This window comes from Tyto alba, unplaced genomic scaffold, assembly GCF_018691265.1.
Source record: "Tyto alba isolate M040663 unplaced genomic scaffold, T.alba_DEE_v4.0 Super-Scaffold_10, whole genome shotgun sequence".
Classification (NCBI taxonomy): domain Eukaryota; kingdom Metazoa; phylum Chordata; class Aves; order Strigiformes; family Tytonidae; genus Tyto; species Tyto alba.
The window spans coordinates 4,371,226-4,394,174 of record NW_024881262.1 but is presented as its reverse complement, the minus strand read 5'-3'; the positions used below and the strand labels follow the sequence as shown (position 1 = coordinate 4,394,174).

The window sequence follows — 22,949 nt, the reverse complement described above, 5'->3', positions numbered from 1 at the left end:
TGCTGGTGCACAGTTCAGTGTTAATGGTACCGTGTTGCTCTTTGCACGGAGCTGGGCAGCTGGCTCTGCAGCCAGCACAGCCCCCTTGGTGCAGCACAACTTGCTCCACTGGGCCTCACAAAAAAAAAAAAAAAAAAAAAAAAAAAAAAAACAACCAAAACAAAACAAAAAAACACTGGGAAAAACAAGTTTTACACAGCATTTTAAGGCACTGGCTCCACCTATGTACTATCCCTGATTTCAGCAGCAACCAGTGTACCTCTCATGGCAGTTGTTTTCACTGAACTACAGCCCCTCTGAAATCCCATGGGCTTATATGCATTATATATTTTTCTGCTTTACAGATAAGAAATTTACTGTTACCTATGTCTTGCCTCTCCCAAGTGTCACAAGAATGCAGTCAGACATTTTTGTCAAGTATGTTTTTAACAAGTCAACATTCTCCTTTATAAAATAATTTACAGAGTTTTCAAAGCTGTTACTTGTGTTTTCCTTATACCAATGGTGTTTCTCTGGATCCAGATGGGCAAGAGGAAGTTCAGTGGTCTGGAAATCACCCTGATTGTCCTCTTCTGCGTGGTGTCAATCACAGCCTGTGTCCTCATTGGGCTTTTAGCATCAGGCCAATCTGGAATTAAAACTACAAGTAAGTACTTCCCATTCCTGCTGTGGGACCAGAGTGAAAACCCAGAGGGGAAACTGCTCAGCTCTGCTTGCTGAGACTATTGTAAATGACACAGAGCTTCAGGAACTAACTGTTAGAATCATTTCCATCAGTGTTGGATTCAGATATTTCAAGAATGTGGATGTTCAACTGAGAGAAAAAAAATCACTGAACACTGTTACTGTTATGTTCTTAATCACTACCCAAAGGTGAATCATGTTCAGTCTTTCTTACAGATAATACGAGTAAAGTTACAAGCATAATAGTGTGACTCAGAATTTATTGCCATAAAAAAAACTTTTATCCCTTCTTCCCAAAACTGGACTTGTTTCATAAACATAGAACTGGTATGTTTTCAAAATTTCTAAATATAAAAAAACAATACTGAAAAAAAAAAAAAAAAGGATCAGGGAGGCTATGTGAGAGCAGCTAAATTGTGTGGAACTTACATTATAACCATAAAAACCTATAGTGTTTCTTCCTAATGTATTGGTGTATTAGAGACCACTTGTCTTACAGGGATGTGATAGAGAGCACCCGGCTTTACACACAGTTCCATTTTGTGTCTGTAGCCCTATTTACACAGGGGGATTGAAGCAAAAACTTGAGGGTGAAAATCGTAATAAAATAAAAACAATTCATTATATAAAACAAACACTCTGGTATTTCAATACAGCTGTCCATACAGACTAATATCAGCATATTTTCTGCCTGTTTCTGTCAGAAGATGAGTAGGAGTCTGCCTGAGCAAAAAGTACAAGCGTGTATATTACAGATAATGCAAACAGGCGAGTCTGTATATGTGTGTGCATCTCAGCCTGGGACAAGATTACCACACTTCATAGTTCTCATTCCAAACATATACAGTGTTCCAAAATATGTGAAGTAGTGTTCAGTGTTGGGAGAAACTGAAACCAACCATCGGGTACCCTTTTGTCAGCTAAAGTTGCCAGGATGTCACCTTAAATTCAATCTGACAAACCTGAAGTCTAATGGATCGTCTTAAAGGAGCTTTAAGGTGCTTTTACCAGATGCTCTATTTCAAGCTCCTGTAGAAGAACAAAATTTCAGGGGAAGGAGACCTGTGAGAGCAGCAGAACAGTATCATTTCAGAAAAAGAAAAGTTCTTTCAATTTTAATTTGGCATGTATTTTCACAAGAAGCAATGTACAGTGAACTACAGGACTCACTGAAAACTGGATTAATGTGTACCTTAAGAAATAAAATTATCAATGTCACCCATATGTTCAGAAACTTTAAACTGAAGTTGTCCCACCTTTACCTGAAATATTTGTGTGCATTTTTTCATAGGTAAAAATAAATCACAGTATCTATAGTTTATACTCATTTGATTCCATATTAATAGAGTTTCAAGATGGTAAGAAACAGCCAGCAGAAGCAGTTCCTGAGTTAAGAGATAATCAAGTTATGCCTACATTTTGGAAATCCTAGTAATAACCCATTAATTCATTTCTCTAACAGAATTTTCGCCACAATGTCCGAACGTACTAATAACAGAAAGAATTGACTGCATCCCGGATCAAGTAGCAACAAAGGTCTGAAAACATTCTAGAAAAAATTAGAAAATAGGCTTTATCCTGCAAAGCCTCATGTTTGATTACACAAATATAACTTGTCTCTACTGTATCAGTTGTTTTCTTAACCTTTTATTAATCTGTGATTACCTGAACACTTTACAGGGAAGTGTGACTCCTGTATAACCCATTTCAGCCCATTTACAGAAGGTCTGATTTTTCTAGCCACTGTAGCAGTTTGCTGTCAAAGGTCGAAGACCACTGCCAAAGTACTCCCCAGCAGTTTGGTTTTGGGAGAGGTGGAAACGAAATTAGTCCAACATCAAGCTGTTAAAAAAAGTCACTCTTTAACAGCTTTGACTGAACAGTTTCTTTTTGTCTGATGGTCAAGTATTATCATTTGTAAGAGTTCAGAAATTACAGATGAAGATGCACTTTACCCAGATGTACAAGACTTTTATAAGAGACATGGTCACAGTTTCCTTTCAGAACCTATTTGAAACTCAGTGTCTTCCTTTTTTTGTTGGGGTGTTTCTTATCTGGAGAAATCACCTTTTGGCTTAAGTACCTATGAGTTAAGATTCCCAGTGAAAAGTATCATCTTAATTTTTCAGTGCTTTCACATTCAGAGCATTTTTGTAGTGGTTGATCTTAAAAGGCTATTATTATCATTTTAATTATCTTTATTATTTTTCATATTTGGATGTTCTAATTTTCTGATGGAAGCTGGTGGATACCTGTCATCTTTCTTTGGTCTGGGGGGGGCATTTTAAGATTAAAAATAGTGAATATATTATGTTGTGTGATGTTTGTCGTTCACAGAGGTATAAAAAAATTATTAAATTATTAACCAGCTGTCTCAATCTCTGAGGAAATTCCTAGACTAATTCCAGAAATAACATTTGTTAAAACTTCTGTCATGTTATGGGTTTTGTCATAATATATAGTTCAATAAAGTCTGTGGGTGAACAGGTTAGTAAAGGCTCAACTCTTGGTTCCTTCACCCCCTCAGGAGCAAGCACACCATGGTAGGATCAGTCATGCAGAGCACTTCAATCTTTAATTACTATCTTTGAACCAGTCACCCCACATTAAATGCTGCACTCATTGTAGAATGAGGGAAATAGTTTTGCTCTGGTTGTAACTCTAAGCCTTATTGTAAATCTGCCCTTGCTTTTTACCATTACTGATTAGAAAGAATTAAAAATAATAAAATTATAAATACTAACAGAAAAATAGGGCCAGATTCAGATTTGAACATTGGGGAACCTGCTCTGGAATTAGTGGTAAGAATTGATTAAGGAATCATTTCTTTCCTTAGTGAAGACCATGCAGGGGATTTCAAAGGATTAGAGATAAGTATCCCCTTTCACCTGTGCCCTGATGAAAGCTGTGAGATGCATGCCTGACACATGCCAGAGTCTCACCCCAGCATGTCCTTTCATTCCTATATAAATTTTCTTCTGGAAGCATGGTGATTGTCCTTCTTCAGGTGATTCTAAAACAGCAACCAGCAGAGCTGTAAACTACAGGTACCTGCTTAGAATAACATAACTCTTCAGTAGTGGTTTCCATTAATAGTTTTCAGAGTAAACAGCAGCTGGGAAAATTATGATTTGCCTAAGTTCATATAGCAGGCCAATGTCTGTCTTGGACATCTTCAGTAAATAAAGAAATCTAGATGAAGAGAGAAAAATGAGGAGGATTCCAGAGGATAGAAGTATGGAAAGCAAATAGATATTTATTAATTGATCACAGGGTTGATGACGATAGACATGCAGAAAAAAAGTAGGTATTTATTAACTATTCACTGCTATGGAAAAATGCCATGAAGTTTGATTAGAAAAGAAGAATGGAGCAGTAAAAAATGAACTACTGAGAAGAGTTAGTGTAGTCCATTATTGGACTGATACCTCTGAAAGCATTGGGGGAAGGGTATATTGTTGTTTTTATTTTGGTTTGTATGTTTTTTTTTTTTTCCTTAAATATCTGTCTGTCAGAGGTTTGTTTGGGTGCACATAAGCGAAACCTTCTAGTTCAACATGTAAAGTTATTCTCTTAATCCTTGATGCTCAGTTCAGTGTTCAGAAGCCACCTCATGCTGTATCCCAGTGTAAACTGTTCCCTTGTATCCAGGATTACTTCTAATTAAGCTTTGACTTTCTCTTTGACTTTATTATGTAATGGTATCTATTATGCTGGTTTTATAGCTCAGAGTCTGTGATCAGCTCACACCTTTATTTACACTAAATGATAGCTTTTATAACAGCCCCTCCAGTGTCTTTGAATGAACTTTGCTCCTTTCCCTTTGTCAGGCATAACCAGTTTTGTACTTCTGTATTTACTTCCTTCTGCATCAAGCTCTATGTGCTATGAAAATACAGAGCTATAGCTTATAAATCCACTAGAATATGATCTAACTAGAAGAATATCACTGGACTGTAAAGTAACTGTTGAAAATAGTCAACGAGTATTCATGAGAAGTAGCTGAGGAAAAAAGAAAAGCATGCTTATGAAGTTGGGGATACAGATGCTTGAGCTACCAGGCTTTAGGAGAATTTGTTCAAGCTATTCTGAGTTGCATGGGACAGTCACTGGTCTAAGAAGGGATAAGAGGGTGGAAGTACCAAATCTGTTCTTAAGTATTTAGGATATTCCCCTATATAAGAAGGAAATAAAGTAATGAAGTAAGGGAGCAAAGCTGTGTTCTCTACAGTCTCGAGGAGGATTGGTTCTCCTCATTTACTCTGAAGTAGTTTATAAAATAGGAAGTGGAGAGCACTCATGGTGGGAATTGGGAAGGTGGAAAGTCAGCGTGTGTTTTTCATAGCCTTAAAAAGTGTATTGATTTGTGGATTAATCTGGCAGAAAATGAGTCACTATATCTCTCTGTGTTTTTTACTTGGAAACTAATGAAAATGACAGCAGACACATATTTTGATGTGATGAGTCTGACAGAGAGATATTTATCTATTTGGTGAATCTGGGTTTTATCTTGGGTGGTTTTGCAGAGATTTCTGTGTTCTGTGCAATCACTACCAAATAAATGCATTAAAACTTCCCAATCCAGTGGCTCTGTGAGCTCCCTTTGTGCTCTCCTTCAGCACTTGCATAATTTCTAGACTGGAGCTGACTTATCTTTGCTCTGTTAAGAGGCTGAGAAAATCATTTGACCTGCACTGACCAGGTTGGGCTCTAACCCAAAACCAAGTGCCACCAAGGACAGCAGTAATAGGGGAAAAAAAAAAAAATGCAGAATATTTTAAATAAGCATGGCACAAACACCAAAAACATTTGATCACAAACAGATGAAGGCAGAAACATCTTCTATTAGTGGGCAGGTGAAGGGAAAGTCTTGAAGATCTACATGTTGGATTTGGATACCTGAGATCGTTTATGGACATGGCCCTTTGCCCTCAGTGAAGCTTGTTGTATTACTACTGCCCTTTGCCCTAAGTAATGCATTGGGGTTTTAATGTGAGAAAATGTGTGGAAACTTAGTAATGTATTACCCAAATCTTATCTTCAAACATAAAACACATGGAAACAGCAAGTAAATAAGTTAATTTCTAACAGCAAAGCAAAGGTATTGTAGCTTATTAGACTAACTGGAAGGTAGTGTAAAGGTTGGTACTACTACACAGAAAGACGTACTTTAAACAGTAGGTTATTTACTTGTTTGTTTGGTTGTTTTTTTTAAAAAAAAAGTTGATTTGTGGTTCTGCAGAAACAATCTGAACATTTCTGATACTGGAAAATTACATTAAAATGTAGATGTTAAGCGTGATGCTCAATTATGCATATGTAGATATTTAACCAGATGTTTACCAGACATTAAACCAACTATAATTTTTACCCCCTCTCCAGTGTGTGACTCCTGGTCAGACTGTACTGCATCTGTCTCAGCTCAAATGTTTCAATAATTCTTTTTAAATGTTCATTTTGCCTGTGGATCTCGTGGTTTTAAGAAAAAATGAATGCCTAATTAACAAGTTTCTACTCTGAATCCAGAAAAAAAAAATCCTTTCTCTTTAGTGTGTTCTCTGCTACTGAATTAACTCAATAGAGTTTCAGAGAAAGATCTGATTGCAGATATTATTAACATTTCTGGTGTTTGGAGTTAAATACACTGCATGTGCATTTTAACTGTTATAATATAGAGGAGTTATTTGTGTAGAATCAGCTCATTTGTGCCCCTGATGTCCTTGACTCAGAGCACCTGCACCCTGCGAGGCTGCTGCTGGAGTCCTAAGAGTGAAACCAGCGTGCCCTGGTGTTTTTTCCCTTCAAACCATGGGTACAAAGTGGATGGGTCAACCAGATCAACTCAAGCAGGTAAGCTGCGGGCTGAGCTTCTCAATTTATGCATGTGCTGATGTCTGATTCAACACAATAACATTGCAATATATGCTTTTTCTAAAGGATTTGAGACCACATTAACAAGGCTGCCATCACCAACCCTCTTTGGAAACGATATCAACACTGTTCTACTCACGGGAGAGTATCAGACACCAAATCGCTTCCGGTTCAAGGTTAATCTTTTATCTACACTGTTTTAAGGTTCATGTTCTGAGCAAGGTTTTAGGCTGGCTGTTACTGTGCAGTGCAGTTAGGAGGGCTGATTAATGTCTCTGCACTCCCATGACTCCCACTGAAGTGCTCAGCTCTTCCTTTCTTTGTCCTCTCTGCTGTTGCAATGCATCAGGTTAACAAGTGTTTCACACAGTGGTAACTTTTCATGAAAAAACTATTGAGTCACTTGAAAAGCTCAGCTTTATATTACCTATATTTTTTTCTAATCCCAGGAAAATTTTGGGGACAAATGTATTTACTTACTGTTTATTTATGTCCTGGCCATCTCTCAATCAATTTGAGAGGCAACATTAGCTCTTCCAATGATTTCTGTTTTCGAAGGAAAACTCAACAGTCTGTACCATGAATGTGGGGTAGCGATGGGTTCTGGGGTTGAGCAGGGTTTTTTCTGTGGGAGACCTTCCTCTTGTGGTAGGTTCCTGCTGAGCCAGGGAAACACAGGGACGAGAGATATGAGGGAAAGGGCTGAAAATGAGTGATGGAGTTTGGAAATTAATCACAATGAAGGTGGAAGAGGGAGAGTGTGATGGGGGTGGGAATATCCTATGTCAGAATTCTGTGTTAATGCTGGAAGACGTTTGAATTTAACATTAGTTTTTAAAGGCCCAACCTAGACTTCTATTGTTTAAATGTGTGCAGATCACTGATCCTGAAAGAAAAAGATTTGAAGTCCCCCACGAACATGTGCGATCTTTCAGTGGATCTGCAGCCTCCAATTTAAACTACAAAGTGGATGTGAGGCAGAACCCCTTTGGCATCGTGGTGACCAGAGTGAGCAGTGGTAGAGTGCTGTAAGTAACACTGGTGCTTTTTGTGACTGACGTGGATGTCACTGGCTTTCTCTGAAAGCCCATGTTGGCATGCAAGCAATTTCTGACCAAGGGGCCATGTATGAGGTGCCTTCTTGGACATGTACCCTACTTCTCTTCTTTTGACTGATGGATGTTCTGCAAGGACTCTGGCAAGGCCTTTGGAAGCAAATTCTGGGATATGGAGAGCTCTGTCTAGAAAGCTTTAGGTCTGGCTCTCTGTTCCCTTTCCCCCAGTACTTGGGAAATCTTTACAGCTACTTTGTTCCATCAGTTTGAGGAATTTTTATTATCTGAAGGGCTCCTTGACAGTGCTTCAGACTGCATGGGAACACTCTTCATTGCATCTTTTATCTTACTGGTCACAATCATGCAGAAGCCCTGAATCACCAAAAGCAGATTGCCCTTTAGACCTCTGATATCCAAGAATAGTTGATGCAAGCCACTGATAAGCTGTACGGTCATGTAATGCCGTACGTGAAGTATTTGATGGACTTGTACACTGCATGCTCTCACCTCATTTAGGTTGTACAACTCAGTAACTAAAACAAACGTACAAAGCTAACAGCATGGCTTTAAGACCCGTTAGAAGGGGGAAGTGTCAGGATGAAGATGCTTATTAAATCAGGCCAAGAATGATTACCTGTCAGAGTGCTAGGCCAGTTGGATTATCAACGCTTCAAGTTTAATTAATTAGCGATTACTTTTGTGCTCTTATTAGTATTGTTTTCTTGCTTAGAATCCTCTACGATGATTGATTTGCAATTATGGAGAGCACAAAAGATGGACTTGGTATTCAGTAGTGCATGACTGATTAAACAGGTATAGAGAGAGGGAATAAGGAACAGAGTCCAAGAGAACCGCGTTGAAACAATGCTCCGGAAGACTGTCCATCTTTTCCTTAGGCTTTTGTTTAATTTGGTAGAAGTGTTTGCATTTCTGTCTCTAAAGAAAAAAAATAATTATAGTGATGCTTGACTCTGAGTTTGAGAATCTGAAGGGAAGCTGTTGTTAGCATGGGATAAGGTCAGCCCCTCAGAGAAATCCTTGATAAATTTATTTACAGAGGATGAGTACCTTCCCCCAACTCTTAAACAGCCAAGCAAAAGGGAACAGCCAGGCAAAAAGGAAGAGTGGGGAGCAATGTGTTGGTGCAGGTCACTACAAAAATCTTAATTCTCCAGATGGTTATAAAGCCTGCAACCTTCCTTCATCATTTGTTATGCCTGAGCTCCCCCAAAGAGTTAGAGTTCTGACAGACCTATTAGGATCATTACTTGCAAGAAAACCTGAATGATTGCCAGAGTTTTGTGGGAAATGCAGACTTTTGCCCCCCAGGAGAGCAGGTTTTGGTACAGTTTGTGAGGAGGTGGGCACGATAGACCTTGGAATCATTAAAACTGGACAGAAATGCATCAGATGAGAATTTGACATATGAAGCCTCTCTCAAATGTTAGTATTTTTAACTTGAAACAAAATAAAAGTTAATATGAGGAGATCAAAACTGTAACAAACCCAAACTCCCCTGTTTTTGACACTTGTTTGTGTGGTGCTTGTAATCGCTACTGCACTGTGTAATTATTTAATAGTTTAAGGACCTCTTTATTAGTAAATTCTTTTATGCATAGTTACATACTCATAGTGATAAATGTAGTTATGGTGTAGAATACAACTGTCGTGATAAAGTCCCATGAAATTAATGTGGCTGTGTTTTGTAAAATGAAGAGAAAGTTACATTACTCTCTCCTATATGAATATCATGACTGTTAAATGTCACAAATATCATACAAAAATACAGTTGTAAAATGACTTTCTAATTAAAACTACAGAAAGTGAGTAGATAAAATCATGTTCCTTTGAAATTGTGTGTGATGTTAATACACACTGAGGTAGTTCACCATCTCAAAGTCAGTCATTTTCTGTGCTTTCAGGGAAAGACTGCATTTCTGCAGATCCCTGTAAGCTCTTGCTTTAATGAAGGTGAAAATAACCTTCAGATCTAAGGAACAGCTTCATGCCAATTGCCCTCTGCTTTAAATCTGGTTTAACTCACAGTTACGTTCTATTTATTATTGTTTCATTTAAAAAGTGATGACTGATGGAAACTCAAGCTACTTCCGGGTAAGGCGCAATTTTGACACTTTTGCCCATTGGAAAGGTTCAAGATCTTAGAGGAATGACAGAGGAAAGTGAACATGCTTAAGATTAGATGGAAGGAAAATTAATGTTTTGATTGAGTCCATGACTTGTGGAAGACCCTTAGCCAGGATGATGTTTGGTGTTGCTTAGGAAATGCAAAGCGCTTCAACTATTCCTGTGCACTTGGCTTCACAGGGGAATATTTAATTGTATCGCTAAGATAAATGTGCCCAGAATCTCAGTAGTATTGTCACACATTTTGGTGGTGTTGTGGGCACACAACCTGGCTGTATAAGATCCCTGTGGATAGTCCCCTCCATCCATCGTGAGGGAGGATGCTGAAGTTGCCCAGTGGAGCCTTTTTGGCACCATCGGGGACCACAGGCGGGGTCACAACGTGAAGCTTTGCTGGTCAGGGGAGTTTAGAGCCTGGTTCTCTGTTGCAGCTGCAAAGGCTCAGCAGAGCCAAAGTCAGGGGAGTGAATCCGTGGGTGCAGTGCCTTGCAGTGAAGCTGCTCCTTGGGGCACCCCACGGCAGGAATCGGGCTGGTTCCACTGCCTCAGCACCATGCAGATTTCCCCACCATTTTCTGAGTCTTGCCTGTAGAAACATGGAGTGAAATTAGATTTTGCCTAGGTATTTAAAGGTCTTGTAATCCTTGTTTGGAACAGGACTTTTAATGAAAGGGAGTGGTGAAAGGCGCAAAACTAAATTAACAGAAGAAACTTTAATGGAATTTCCTTTTACTGCGTGTTTTGCTAATAGATGTAAAGGAAAAATATTGATCTCTTCTTCTGTTTGTACAGTAGTCTGTGTATCTATTTGCAAAGTCACCAACTTCACATTCCTTAAAAATCTTAGCAGCTGCTTTATGCAGAATTTGCTTCAAGACATGTGATAGCCATCAAATGGGATTTGATCTGTGCTGAGGATCATATTATCAGTTTAAATTGCACTCATCTACGCTTGGTTCATTTCTGCCATATTCTGCCTTTCTATGTGCTGACTGGTCTAGCAGAACTTGAGAGTGGGTCTTGTTCGTTTTCATTGGCAAGTAAAATCTGCAATTGATTTGTAAATCTGACGGATGGAGTAGATTATTTTTGTGTTTCTGTCCACCCACAGAAATTTTCCATCTACCCCATTATTGGGGGTGGCCACAGAGAGTGGGTTCATGATTCAGTGTGACAGATGCAGGGTGGGAAGATTTGTTGGAAGAGGGGAGTGCAGATGTACCCCTGAAAAGAGAATGGCCCCTTGTATGAGAGGTTTCTGTAGGGTCAATGGACATCTGTTATCTCCTCATCTGTGCAAGGGTCACTCTGCTCCAGCCTTGCACCATCCCACCTCCCTCCCACTTCGGTTAACCCTGCATCATGGAGACCTGAACCTGCTAGCCAGCTCTAACTGAAAGGAGTAGAAACATTTATTACAACAATTCTTGGTAAAATAGTATTTTTTTCCCACCCCCTCCCTGAATTGTTTCATCAGGTTCGATACTACCATAGGACCGTTACAGTACGCTGACCAGTTTTTGCAGCTATCAATCAAGCTGCCTAGCAGCAACATTTATGGTGTGGGAGAGCACGTGCATAAGCAGTACCGGCACGATGTTAACTGGAAAACCTGGCCCGTGTTCAGCAGGGATATTGGCCCCTCTGGAGTAAGGACTGGTTTCATTATGCTTCGTTCTTTGCAGATGACTTCTGTAATCCAAGCCTATTATGCAGCAGTCACAGTAATAATGTTCATGGAGTTTTTCCCCAAAGACTAGCCAGGCACTGCATGTTATTACTAAAAGCTAGATGGTACTGATGAAAGTTCCCTGAAGAACAGCTTTTTGTAAATATTTTGATTTTTGTGTTGCCGTGCAGTTGAAAGCCAGTTGGTAAACATTAATGTATGAGAGTCTTCACTTTCTACTGATAAAGAAAGTAAATAACAATGTGTCCTAATGCAATGTTGTGTGCAGCGTTCAGTACAAATGACACATGCTTTCTGAGTTAACATCCTTGTAGCTCAGCAAATGATGGAAAAGTTCTCTTTAACAGCTGTCTCTTTACCAGTTAACATATATCTGTTGGCTGGTATTTGTTTCTATATTCTGTACGGCTGTTTCCTTCCAAAATGATTTCTAGGGCACCCACTTCTTGATAGTTATAAGATTATATGTCACTATTACCACAGTTTCATAAAGCAACAGGCAATAGGATTTACTGAGAGAGCATTTCACTGTTTTGCTGAAATAGGAGATATGTTAACAGCGACTAGAGGGTAAGACCAATATATGTAATTAATTAATAATTTGGAATTCATTCCCCTTAACTTAAGACAACTTCTCACTGTCTTCTGTGGTTTGAAGATAGTTCTTACCTGAATGGCTCTATTGAGTGTAGACTCATTAAGCTAAACTAACAGTGAAGAGAATCGTTAAGCTAATTTCAAATTGTTCAAATTCTGTTTCTCACTAATTTGTTCTGAGTTTCCTTTTGCATAGTAAGAATAATATGATTACAGCAATAGTTAAAATTTCTAAGGTTTTTGTTGCTAATAATAAAAATGGAAAAAGCCTTAGAAATGAAATAAAAAATAAGCAAGGCACACTCTTATTTCCGTAGAATAGACTTAAAATTATTACCTTGCAGGATTAATGGAAGCATAGATTGGATGTAAAATCTAATCTATGATGAAAGCACCCTTCAAGTTCTTTTGTTTGCTTGATATGCATATGTATTACCCAGAAATAGTACTGCAATATATGCAGAGTTGTCTGAAGATCCGTCATACCTGCTTGCTTATGTTATCTATAGATTTGGGGAAACTATTTTAAATGGAAAATGTTCTCATAAAGGAGAATAATGCCAGGAAAGAGAAAACGGAGCTGTAGGAAGGTGTTAAGATTTTTGTTTTTGTTGTTTGCTCTACTTTGAGAGATTTCAAGTTCACCTGTGATATATCCCAGGTGAAATATCCCAGAACAGATACTGTTATTAGATTTTAATCAGCTTACTTTTCCTTTTTATCCTTTTAGGAAATGCATAACTTATATGGAGTTCAAACTTTCTTCCTGTGTTTGGAAGACAGCACTGGAGCCTCCTTTGGTGTTTTCCTAATGAACAGCAATGCGATGGGTAAGAAAGCTTTCTCTGTAGCTCTGAGCATTGCAGTTAGATCTTTTTAAATGATCTGTGGGATTGGGATCAAAACTGAGGTGATGTAGATGCCTTTTTCTCTTTTGTTAAATACTGTAGCACGTAACATTTTAAAGAATGTTTTCTCCAGATACCTGATGGCAGTCATTACTGTAAGTGTTTAGCAGTATCTTGTGTACACAGTATAAGCAGTGAGTAGCTCACAGTTAGCTTGAAGATTGTGCTGGACACCTGAGGGTCAGAAACCAATCCAAAGCCTGTACAGCTCTGTGCAGGTGTGCAGGACACTTGAATCGGAGCCTAAATTTGGAGTGAGCAATACTTGAAAGTAAATGCCCTTTAGTCTCTCTTGATAAGCACGCATGCATTTATGTACGCTTTACAGAGCTCTTCAAATCTCTTGAGTGTGGAAAGCTGTAATAAAAATTTAAAGATAAAAGGTTGAGCCATTGGATTTCTTCTCATTCTCTTCTCTGTATGATGTAAAGGAATGGAAATGTGGACATTTAAAATAATCATCTGAATGCATTTCCCTTCATTGCAAGTTTAATTAATGGTTTCGTGTTTCTTATTTATTTCTGTTTTTTTTTTTTTTTTTCTTATGTAAATTTGCTAATAATCAACTAGAAAATTACAAAGTTATTTTATCATTAGCTGGTATTCAAAACTGATTTTGTGCTCTCTTGTCTGGCAGAGTTTGTGGTACAGCCTGCTCCAGCAGTGACCTACAGAACCATTGGTGGGATCCTTGATTTTTATATCTTCCTGGGAAACACTCCAGAGCAAGTAGTCCGAGAGTACCTGAAGGTACCTTTAGCTAGAGAGATTATGCATTGAACAGTTTTAAAAGTGCTTGGGATTTTTTGGCATTTTTTTCATCTCCTCTTTATATGACAGTATATCTTCACTATGTTATCTGTTAACTGAAAATACGACTCAGTGTATATTTAACTGAGAATAACTGTTAGTATGTCCCTAATGTGACTGCTGTCATTAGTAATAATTAGCTGGGATTAGGCTGGGTTGTAGATATTTTTAGCTGGCCTGTTACAGCACTACTTTTGCTGGAGATGCTGAAGCAGAGACCATGCAGAAGCTCAAGATACAGACTAAGAAGTCTGTATCTGCTAAATTCATTGGTCTGTATAGCCTGACTGATTTACACAGTAGTCATTGGAGCTAGAGATGGTCTACATGAGTAATTTATGCTTTCTTGCTGAGGCTCACTTGTGTTATAAGAACAAATTCCTGTTCATAGGGCAATATTATGTAGTAAATAATGTGCTTACAAGTATGTCATGATTTTATTGTCATAAGATATCATTGATATCTTTTGTACTTCTTGAGATCCACTTAAGTTTCAGTGGCACTTTAAAGAATGGGCATTGTCCCAAAATATTTGTATTTCTTAAAATAATAAAAAAACCAAAACAAACAAAAAAACCCAAAACAACAAACAAACAAAAAGAAAACAACAACAAAAAGAAAAATATTGCATTTTGGAATGGACTGCTCATTTCTCATATTCAAGCTTAGTGTATATTATTCAATTAGATGTGAAGAGTATGGATCTAGGGAAATGGGCACCAAGGTGACACACACAGTGTCCACTGATGGTGTGTGGGATTTTTGCTCTCAACTTGCAGCTCGTGGGACTGCCGGTGTTGCCATCCTACTGGAGCCTAGGCTTCCAGCTCAGTCGCTGGAATTACGGGTCTCTGGATGAGGTGAAGAGAGTTGTGGAGAGGAACAGGGCGATTGGACTCCCTTATGTAAGTATGGGGTTTGAGGAGGGCAGCAACTCCGTGAAAGCAGAGCTCTGCAGGAGGAATGACCCAGAGATCCTGACCATGGTGTTCTGCAACGGGTTCATTTCACGTCAGCTTAAATTAGTACGTTTCTAATACAGAGACTTGCGATGTCAAATTTTTTTGTGCATTTTAATGGTAGACCCATTAACAGAATGTGGGACATGGTGGGGCTTAATTGCAGTAAGTTTTATTTTTGAGACTTTATTGTAATACTTTTCCAGTTATACCTTCCAACTATATCCACTTATCTTCTCATGTTATCTAATCCATGACACTTTTTTTAATTGTCCTGTGGACAATTATGGAACCGTATATTATTCTTAATTGACAGCCAAAGGTAAAGTGCAATTAACTTTTAAAATTAGATTTCAGATTACATTAGCCTGATGGCTTAAATAAAATAAAAATACCCTAATGTTAAGGGAAGAGTTGAGGAAGAAATGTTTGGATTTAAGAGGATAGCTCTTGAAGTCAGGCAACTGCAATGAAATAGCCACACGTCCAGGGGCTATCTGAAAGGATGCCAATGTGCACATTCATTTAAATTCTGCTAATGTTAAATGCAGCTCTTTCTAGTCACAAAAGATGTGTCAGCACCATTAATTAAGGCTGTAAGTATGAAATGAGATGCACATTGTTTGCAAGTGGTCCTGGCAGCATACTTTTTGCCAGGCTGCAGTAAAGTCCCAACAGTAAATTCACTATAGGACAAACAGGAATTTTCAGAAGAAATTGTGTTGGACTAACATACAAAATCTTTGCATATCACTTCTCATGTTAAAGCTGAACTCCCTTCTATTTCAGGATGCTCAAATCACTGATATTGATTATATGGAGGGAAAGAAAGATTTTACTTATGACAAAGTGAAGTTTCAAGATCTCCCTAATTTTGCAGCTTATATGCATGACTATGGACAAAAATATATTATCATATTGGTAATGATTTAACTATTTCTTTTTCCTTTGTAAATACTATCATTATAACTATTTATTACTATACTTTGCTTATTCTACATAATTATTACATTTATTGCCTAACATTCTAGTAGTCTGTAATAATTGATGGAGTGTATCCTGGTTTCTTCTTATTTTTGGTTTTCTGATTTTTTTTAGGATGCTGCTATTAGCACACAAAATCTAGTTGATGGTAGTCCATATGGAAGCTACGTCAGGGGAGAGAGCAAAAAAGTCTGGGTTAATGAATCAGATGGAGTAACAGCATTACTTGGGGAGGTAATTGTGTTTTTATGAATTTGAACTTGGCCTATTGTCACTGTTATGGTTTAATTTAGGTCAGGGGCTCATTTTAAACTAATTTTCCGTGTTGTTTCTTTCAGTAAAACTACCTGCCAGTGAGAACTAAGTTTATAAGGTCTCACTTAGGATATGATACTTCTCAAGGTTTCTTGACTTTTTTTTTTTTTAAATTTTTTACATTAAGCAAACAGGAAAGCTAAGGTAGTTTGCAGGCTCAAGGGACAATCCATCAGCCAGCTTCTATTTATTTTCAGTAGTGACTGAAGAGCTGGCTCCCACATAATGCTTTTAATTTATAATTTTAACTTCTATTGAGAAATTTTTCTGTTGTGCATTGTTCATTGTATGACTTAAAAGAAAAGCAATTGAAAACGGCAAAGTTAAGAAACTCGTGCCCTTTCTGCCTCCTTTCTGCATGCAAGCTATGGTCACTCTAGCAGTTTGCCACTCAAAAGTCTTCATCAGAGCACTAGATCAGTGCTGCCCTCGCTGGCTTAGCTATGTGGGGTCCTGGTGGACAACAGGCTGAAGGCGAGTCAGCAGTCTGCCACTGCAGCAACCAGGGAAAATCGGATCCTGGGCTTCATCCCCAGGGACATTACCAGCAGAGATAGAAATGTGATCATCCCACTTGACTCAGCACTTGTCAGGCTGCACCTGGAGTACTGTGTCCAGTTCTGGTCCCCACACTTCAAAAAAGATGCAGAAAGATGCAGTCAGACTGGGGAGGATCCAAAGGAGGGCCACAAAGAACAAAGGGCTGAGCCTGCCCTATGAGGAAAGACTGAAGAATTTAGGTCTTTTATCCCTAGAGAAGGGAAGGCTCAGGGGGGACTTCATCACAATATTCCAGTACTTAAAGGACAGCTACAAAGAGGACAGAGGCTCTCTCTTCACAAGGAGTCACATGGAGAATGCAAGGAGCAACGAGTACAAGTTGCACTGGAAATTTTTTATGGTGGGAACAAACAATCACTGGAACAACCTCCCCAGGGACATGGTAGAATCCCTGTCACTGGAGTCTTTCAAGATGTAATTGAACAGGGTTCCAGATAATCTCATTTGGGTTCCCTTTCTCATGAAAGCTGGGACCAGATGGTCTTTCAAGATCCCTTCCAACCTGGGCTATTCTATGATTCTATGAAATCTTTTTAATATCATTAAAAGTTGAATTAATGGTTTCCTTTTTATATTGCAGGTGTGGCCAGGGGAAACAGTGTTCCCAGACTTCACCAACCCAGAGTGCACTAGCTGGTGGGTGGAAGAATGCAAACTGTTTTATAATGTAGTGCCCTATGATGGAATCTGGATTGTAAGTAATTCAGAACTTTAATTTTTATTTTTATTTTTTAAATAAACAAGGGTAGATATTTATCACATTCAAAAGGGATGTTTACTATTACTAACCTGAAATCAATGCAGGTTTTGTATGTCTCCTGGTGTTGAATTTGCAATTCAAATTTGAATTTTAGATTTTAATTTGAAACATTAATCATGGCATTTGAATGATCAGTGTGCTGTTTTTCTGGATGTTCAGTGACACTTTGAAAAAGCATTCAGTGACACTTTAAAAAATTTCTAAAGGCAAATGCTAGCACCTCCTGTACTCAACATGACAATATTTGGAGACCTGCATGCCTGCTCGGTGAATGAACACCTGCTCTCTCCATGGGGCCACAGGTCTTGCCAGGAGCCTGCTCCAGCGTGGGCTTCCCACGGGGTCACAGCCTCCTCTGGGCACCCCCCTGCCTTGGCGTGGGGTCCCCCCCGGGCTGCAGGTGGGCATCTGCTCCTCCGTGGGCCTCCCTGGGTGCAGGGCACAGCCTGCCTCGCCATGGGCTGCCCCGCGGGCTGCAGGGGCATCTCTGCTCCGGGGCCCGGAGCACCTCCTGCCCTCCTGCTTCACGGACCTTGGTGCCTGCAGAGCTGTTCCTCTCTCGTGTTCTCCCTCCTCTCGACACTCCTGCAGTTGCTGTTGGGCGGGTTTTTTCCCCCTTCCTAAACACACTGTCCCAGAGGTGCTGTCGCTGCTGGGCTCGGCCTTGGCCAGCGGTGGGTCCGTCTCGGAGCCGGCCGGCCTTGGCTCCATCGGACACGGGGAAGCTTCTGGCAGCTTCTCAGAGCCACCCCTGGAGCCCCCCTGCTACCAAGACCTTGCCACTCAAACCCAATGCATTGTGATAGAATCAATTTTTCTCACATCTTTGTGGAATCTGTGGTTCTGTCAAGTCACACTATGAAGTTTAAGACTGCACAAGTCTCTTAAAGAGAACTAATAATTTAAGTGAGGCAAATTGTTCACTAGACTACAATGTCTTCATGACAAGTTTAGTCTCTTCTTCTATGCATGCTTTTCCTGTAGCACATTCAGGGATGCATGTAGAAATGCACTTACAGCTTGGCCAAATAAAACATTCATGGAAGGAGACAGCAAAGTTTGAAAGTATAATGGTTTGGAAAGTATTATAAGGGAGACATTTAAGAATATCTAGTCACTGTGTGTATTTTGAGAGAAGGTAACAGCGTACATTTGCTGGTTCTGTATTTCTCTCCAATCACACACTCCATACCATCCGTTTCCTTGGGAGAGGTGTGGAGTTTGTCATAGGTAGGAACAATGTATACATGAACACCTCTTACAATTTCTTTCTATGGAGCAATAAGACGTAGCTCTTGCGACATGTTGCTCACCTGCATCTAGAAGTCTGTCCAACACCAAGACCTATATTAATACAGGAATGGACCAGGTCAGTATCTGAGTTACATCATTCTTGTCTAATTATATGGTACTAGTTCTAAGTAATTACTCCTTAAAGGGTAAGAGAATAGAATGTAAGACTGTGTTAAGAAAGCTTATTTGAGGCAACATTATTACATTCAGCGTTTTACCTTTTCAGGATATGAATGAAGTATCCAACTTCATTAAAGGCTCAAAAAAAGGTTGTGCGCAGAATGACTTAAACTATCCTCCTTTCACTCCCAGTAAGTCCATCTACTTTAACCAGAAAGCAAAATATCAGAAAGTTCATGAATTACTGTGCAATTGGTTACAAGGATGCAAAGTAATTTTACCATTCTTATGGGTGGGGTTTGAACATTACTATTGACAGAAAATACTGGTATACTTTGGCCCTTGCTGAAGGTGTGGTTCACATAACTGGCTTATTTCCCTTTACAAATTATTGCTGAATATTACTGTTGCCTTAATTATGTCTGATAATATAATGATCTTTCACTATCAGTAGTTTTTGAGATGTATGCAGATCTAAAATGGAGTTCATAGTTTGTATGAAGTAGTAGACAAGTAATCATTGACAATGAGTTGTCAGATAATGATTCAGAAATTTAGAGCGTAGTTCTCGGTTATTAGCTGCATGGGTGCAAATCTTGAGTAGAAAAGGTCACAGAGCAAAGATAATCAAACCAGCAGCCAAGAGTAGCATTTTGTTTTTGCACTAGTAATACTGATCTTGGTGCAAACATTAGAGAGAAAAAAAGTTCTTGAATGTCATAAATTTGCATTAAAGATTGGAAATATTAATAATAAAAATTAACTTTAGAAGTGATATTTGTATTCCTTTATTGAAGGTATTCTTGATAAACTCATGTTTTCCAAGACGCTTTGTATGGATGCAGTGCAGAAGTGGGGGAAACAATATGATGTCCACAGTCTTTATGGATATTCCATGGTCATATCAACACAGAAGTAAGGAATGAATCCTAATATCTTTATAAAAAGGTTTCAGGACAGTACATGGTCTGCATTTTCCAAAACATCAAGAGATTTCACTTCTAGAAGAACCCAGTTTTCTGGAAAATAATTTATTATATTTAAGCCAATGCAGCAAAGGCAAAAATCTACTAACTAAAGCTGGTAATAAAAGCCGCACTTTGGTTGTCAAAGCTGTATAGAAAAGTTATTTAAAATTAATTTCTTGAACTTTGCTAAAATACACCTGTTTAACTGTGAAGGAGTCCACAACCCTGTGATGAATAATTATTGTAAATCAGTCAGTGTCAATCTGAATTATATATAACTGTTGATGTCCAAGTCATCTTTTTCCCTTTGCATAAATCCAGTGTCATTTCCTTTCAAGAGCCATCAAAGCACTGTTTCCTGGAAAAAGAAGCTTCCTTATTTCAAGGTCTACTTTTGTTGGATCAGGAAAGCACACAGGACACTGGCTGGGAGATAATGCAGCAACATGGGATCACTTAAAATGGGCAATACCTGGAATGCTGGACTTTAACCTCTTTGGAATGCCTTATGTATGATGTTAGTTTGTGATATCCTTTCAAAACATATGGATAAACAGTAACCCTACCTCTGTGATAACAGGTTATCTAATCAAGTACTACCTAGATAACCATTTTACATTTTAATCTCCAAATTAATCCCCTTTAGGAATCTAGATTTAACATTTTTTTCCAATTATTGATTTTTGGTTTAGGCCACTTATTTTGATTTTTTTTTTTGTAGCTGTGTGTGTATGGTAAGATAAATGTGGGTAACACATCTTGGATAATCCAAGATCCCTGTTACTTCTAGTAATTTTTAAACACTAGTGATTGATGTGAAACACTTTGGTGTTTTCATTATAGTTTCAAATGAAATAGAGATGTCCATTTATAAGGGCAATAGCCAAATTCCTTTTCATGATCTAAATTGTATGACTCTTGAGATTTTTCCTAATGTATGCATACTGGCACCAAACAAGAATATAAAAGTTTGGAAGAAATAAAACTATGGGCAGTGTTAGCTAGTAGTTAGTTTAATATTTTGTATAACATAATTGAATTTGAAGGAAAAAAGATATAAATGTATTGAATGGCTTGGTCACTCTGGCTAGTAATTAAGTTTGAATTAATGCATCTCTGAAAACTAGAAGTCTTGTGTAGAGATTAGGGGTGCAGCGTACTGTACATCCCACACATTCTGTTTCTATTTAAAGATTGGAGCAGATATTTGTGGTTTCTTTGACAACACCACAGAAGAACTTTGCAGACGCTGGATGCAAGTAGGAGCATTTTACCCATTTTCCAGGAATCACAATGCTGAAGGATTCATAGTAAGTTGTGATTTCTCTTACAAAATGCCTTGTGATACACTACCACATTCCCTTTAATTGTACCACTAGTAAACATTGCCAACACTGACAACTATGTAGCTGACCAGTCTAAAAACAGCAGAAACTTGGGCTCTCATGTGAAAATTTAGATCTGAGAGGTTTTGTTTCATAAGGGTTAATTGAGACTGCACTTGATTGACAATAGTTAATCACCTTGATTGTGCCTACCACCAAGGGCAAGCACTCACTGCAGTGTGACCCATCAGATTGACTCTTGGGAGTCCTTTAGCCTGCACCTGAAGGCACACCAGGATGAAACCCAGCTCAACCTGACGTGCCCTCCTTGCAGATGGGTGAGGAGGGCTGTGCAGTGCAAAACACAAGGACCCTGGAGGAGCAGGACCTCAAGTCACGCTGCCTAGAAGGAAAACACTGCACAGATGTGCACTACAGAATTTCTGCCTCTCTGAAACAGCCATTTTTCTCATGTTTGGCAGAGTGTTTTTTGCATGAAGAAAATAATAATAATAATAACACAAATTTGTTTTCAGCCTCAGGATCCAGCTGCATTTGGACCTGATTCCATTTTGGTCAAAAGCTCCAAGTATTACTTGAACATTCGCTATACTTTGCTGCCCTACCTGTATACTCTGTTTTATAAAGCTCATACTCAAGGAGACACGGTTGTACGGCCAGTTTTGCATGAGTAAGTTTGCTCATCAGCCTTTGTGACAGTTTTGTGAAGAGTAAAAAAAGCAAACAGATAAAATGTTTTTTAGGGAGTTTCTAAACACTGATATAGTCTATGGAAATGCACGCTAGAATATATATAGACAACTTCTCAATTCACGAAATACAGTTTTGGAGTAATCAGAATAGTAATCAGAATCCATCTGTAATTTCTGCATATACACATATATTATTCAGTCCCTCTTATGAGTTGCTATGAGATGTTATTGTCAGCTAATCAAATTATTCTCCACCATCATATATCTGTTTGCTTGCCTGAAAACTCTTGAACACACTGTGTAAAAGAACACGTGCACACCTCTACACATATGTTGGAGAATACTAACTAAACTAGTAAGACCTTACCTTGTCATCCTCAGATTGCCTGAGATTAAAGAAGAAAAAAAAGTCAATTTTGATATGACACTCCTCAGTCATGATTCAGACAATCTGTACCCTGAAATGTTTAGATTTCTGCTGATGGTATAGTTCATCAAAACCCAGTTACTGCCATACCCTTCCCACGTGCCCAGGTTCTACTCTGATGAAGTGACGTGGAGTGTGGACAGGCAGTTCCTGTGGGGCCCTGGGCTGCTTATTTCCCCTGTGCTTGACCCGGTAAGTTTGGCTGGTTTGGTATCTGCCTCGTAACCACTTCACAGGCACAGAGGCATGTTGAGTCGCCAGTTCCAGCTCTTTTCTCTGGCAAGGGACTGCAGCATAAAATTCCCAAGTTACGCTGTTCCTGTCATTCCTTTATTGCTCTGATTAGAGACCAGCTTCCAGTTCTGAGCCTTTGTTGTTCAGTCTTGTGACAATTCTGTTAGTCATCTTAAAAGTTAGAACTCCTCTAGTATATATGTATTTCCTGTTGAAACCACACTCCCCCTCCTTTTTCAGGCTGAACAAGCTGAACCACGAAGGTAGTATTCTAGTCTGAACTCCTTTGTCTTGACCAGACCTATAAACATCATTGGCCAAGTGATTGCAGAGGGCTTTGTTCATTAGCCTTAACACAGCTCTATCTCTAGTGCAAACATTGTTTTTGCTAGATCCTTAGATTATATTTATTTTTTCATGGGTCCATCACATTACTGCATTACAGCTGTTGATGGATTCCTAACAAGCCTAGGTTTTGCTATGTTTTCATTTTCCCCATTCATTTATTGCTTCCAGTGAGAGAGCCCACA

General features: G+C 38.8%; 1 protein-coding gene across 1 annotated transcript in view; it reads left to right on the top strand.

The window, feature by feature from the left end:
- The first annotated feature begins 522 nt into the window (after nt 1-522).
- The window catches only part of SI (sucrase-isomaltase), a 52,162-nt gene continuing 29,735 nt past the window's right edge, over nt 523-22,949 (top strand). The window contains exons 1-18 of the mRNA XM_042796542.1: nt 523-646; nt 2,147-2,220; nt 6,414-6,534; nt 6,622-6,731; nt 7,432-7,583; nt 11,233-11,404; nt 12,773-12,872; nt 13,588-13,700; nt 14,540-14,665; nt 15,509-15,640; nt 15,818-15,937; nt 17,160-17,273; nt 18,859-18,943; nt 19,550-19,667; nt 20,059-20,230; nt 20,914-21,030; nt 21,582-21,736; nt 22,293-22,377. Coding sequence (XP_042652476.1) covers nt 523-646; nt 2,147-2,220; nt 6,414-6,534; nt 6,622-6,731; nt 7,432-7,583; nt 11,233-11,404; nt 12,773-12,872; nt 13,588-13,700; nt 14,540-14,665; nt 15,509-15,640; nt 15,818-15,937; nt 17,160-17,273; nt 18,859-18,943; nt 19,550-19,667; nt 20,059-20,230; nt 20,914-21,030; nt 21,582-21,736; nt 22,293-22,377 — 2,190 coding nt within the window. The remainder of the gene's footprint in view (nt 647-2,146; nt 2,221-6,413; nt 6,535-6,621; nt 6,732-7,431; nt 7,584-11,232; nt 11,405-12,772; nt 12,873-13,587; nt 13,701-14,539; nt 14,666-15,508; nt 15,641-15,817; nt 15,938-17,159; nt 17,274-18,858; nt 18,944-19,549; nt 19,668-20,058; nt 20,231-20,913; nt 21,031-21,581; nt 21,737-22,292; nt 22,378-22,949) is intronic.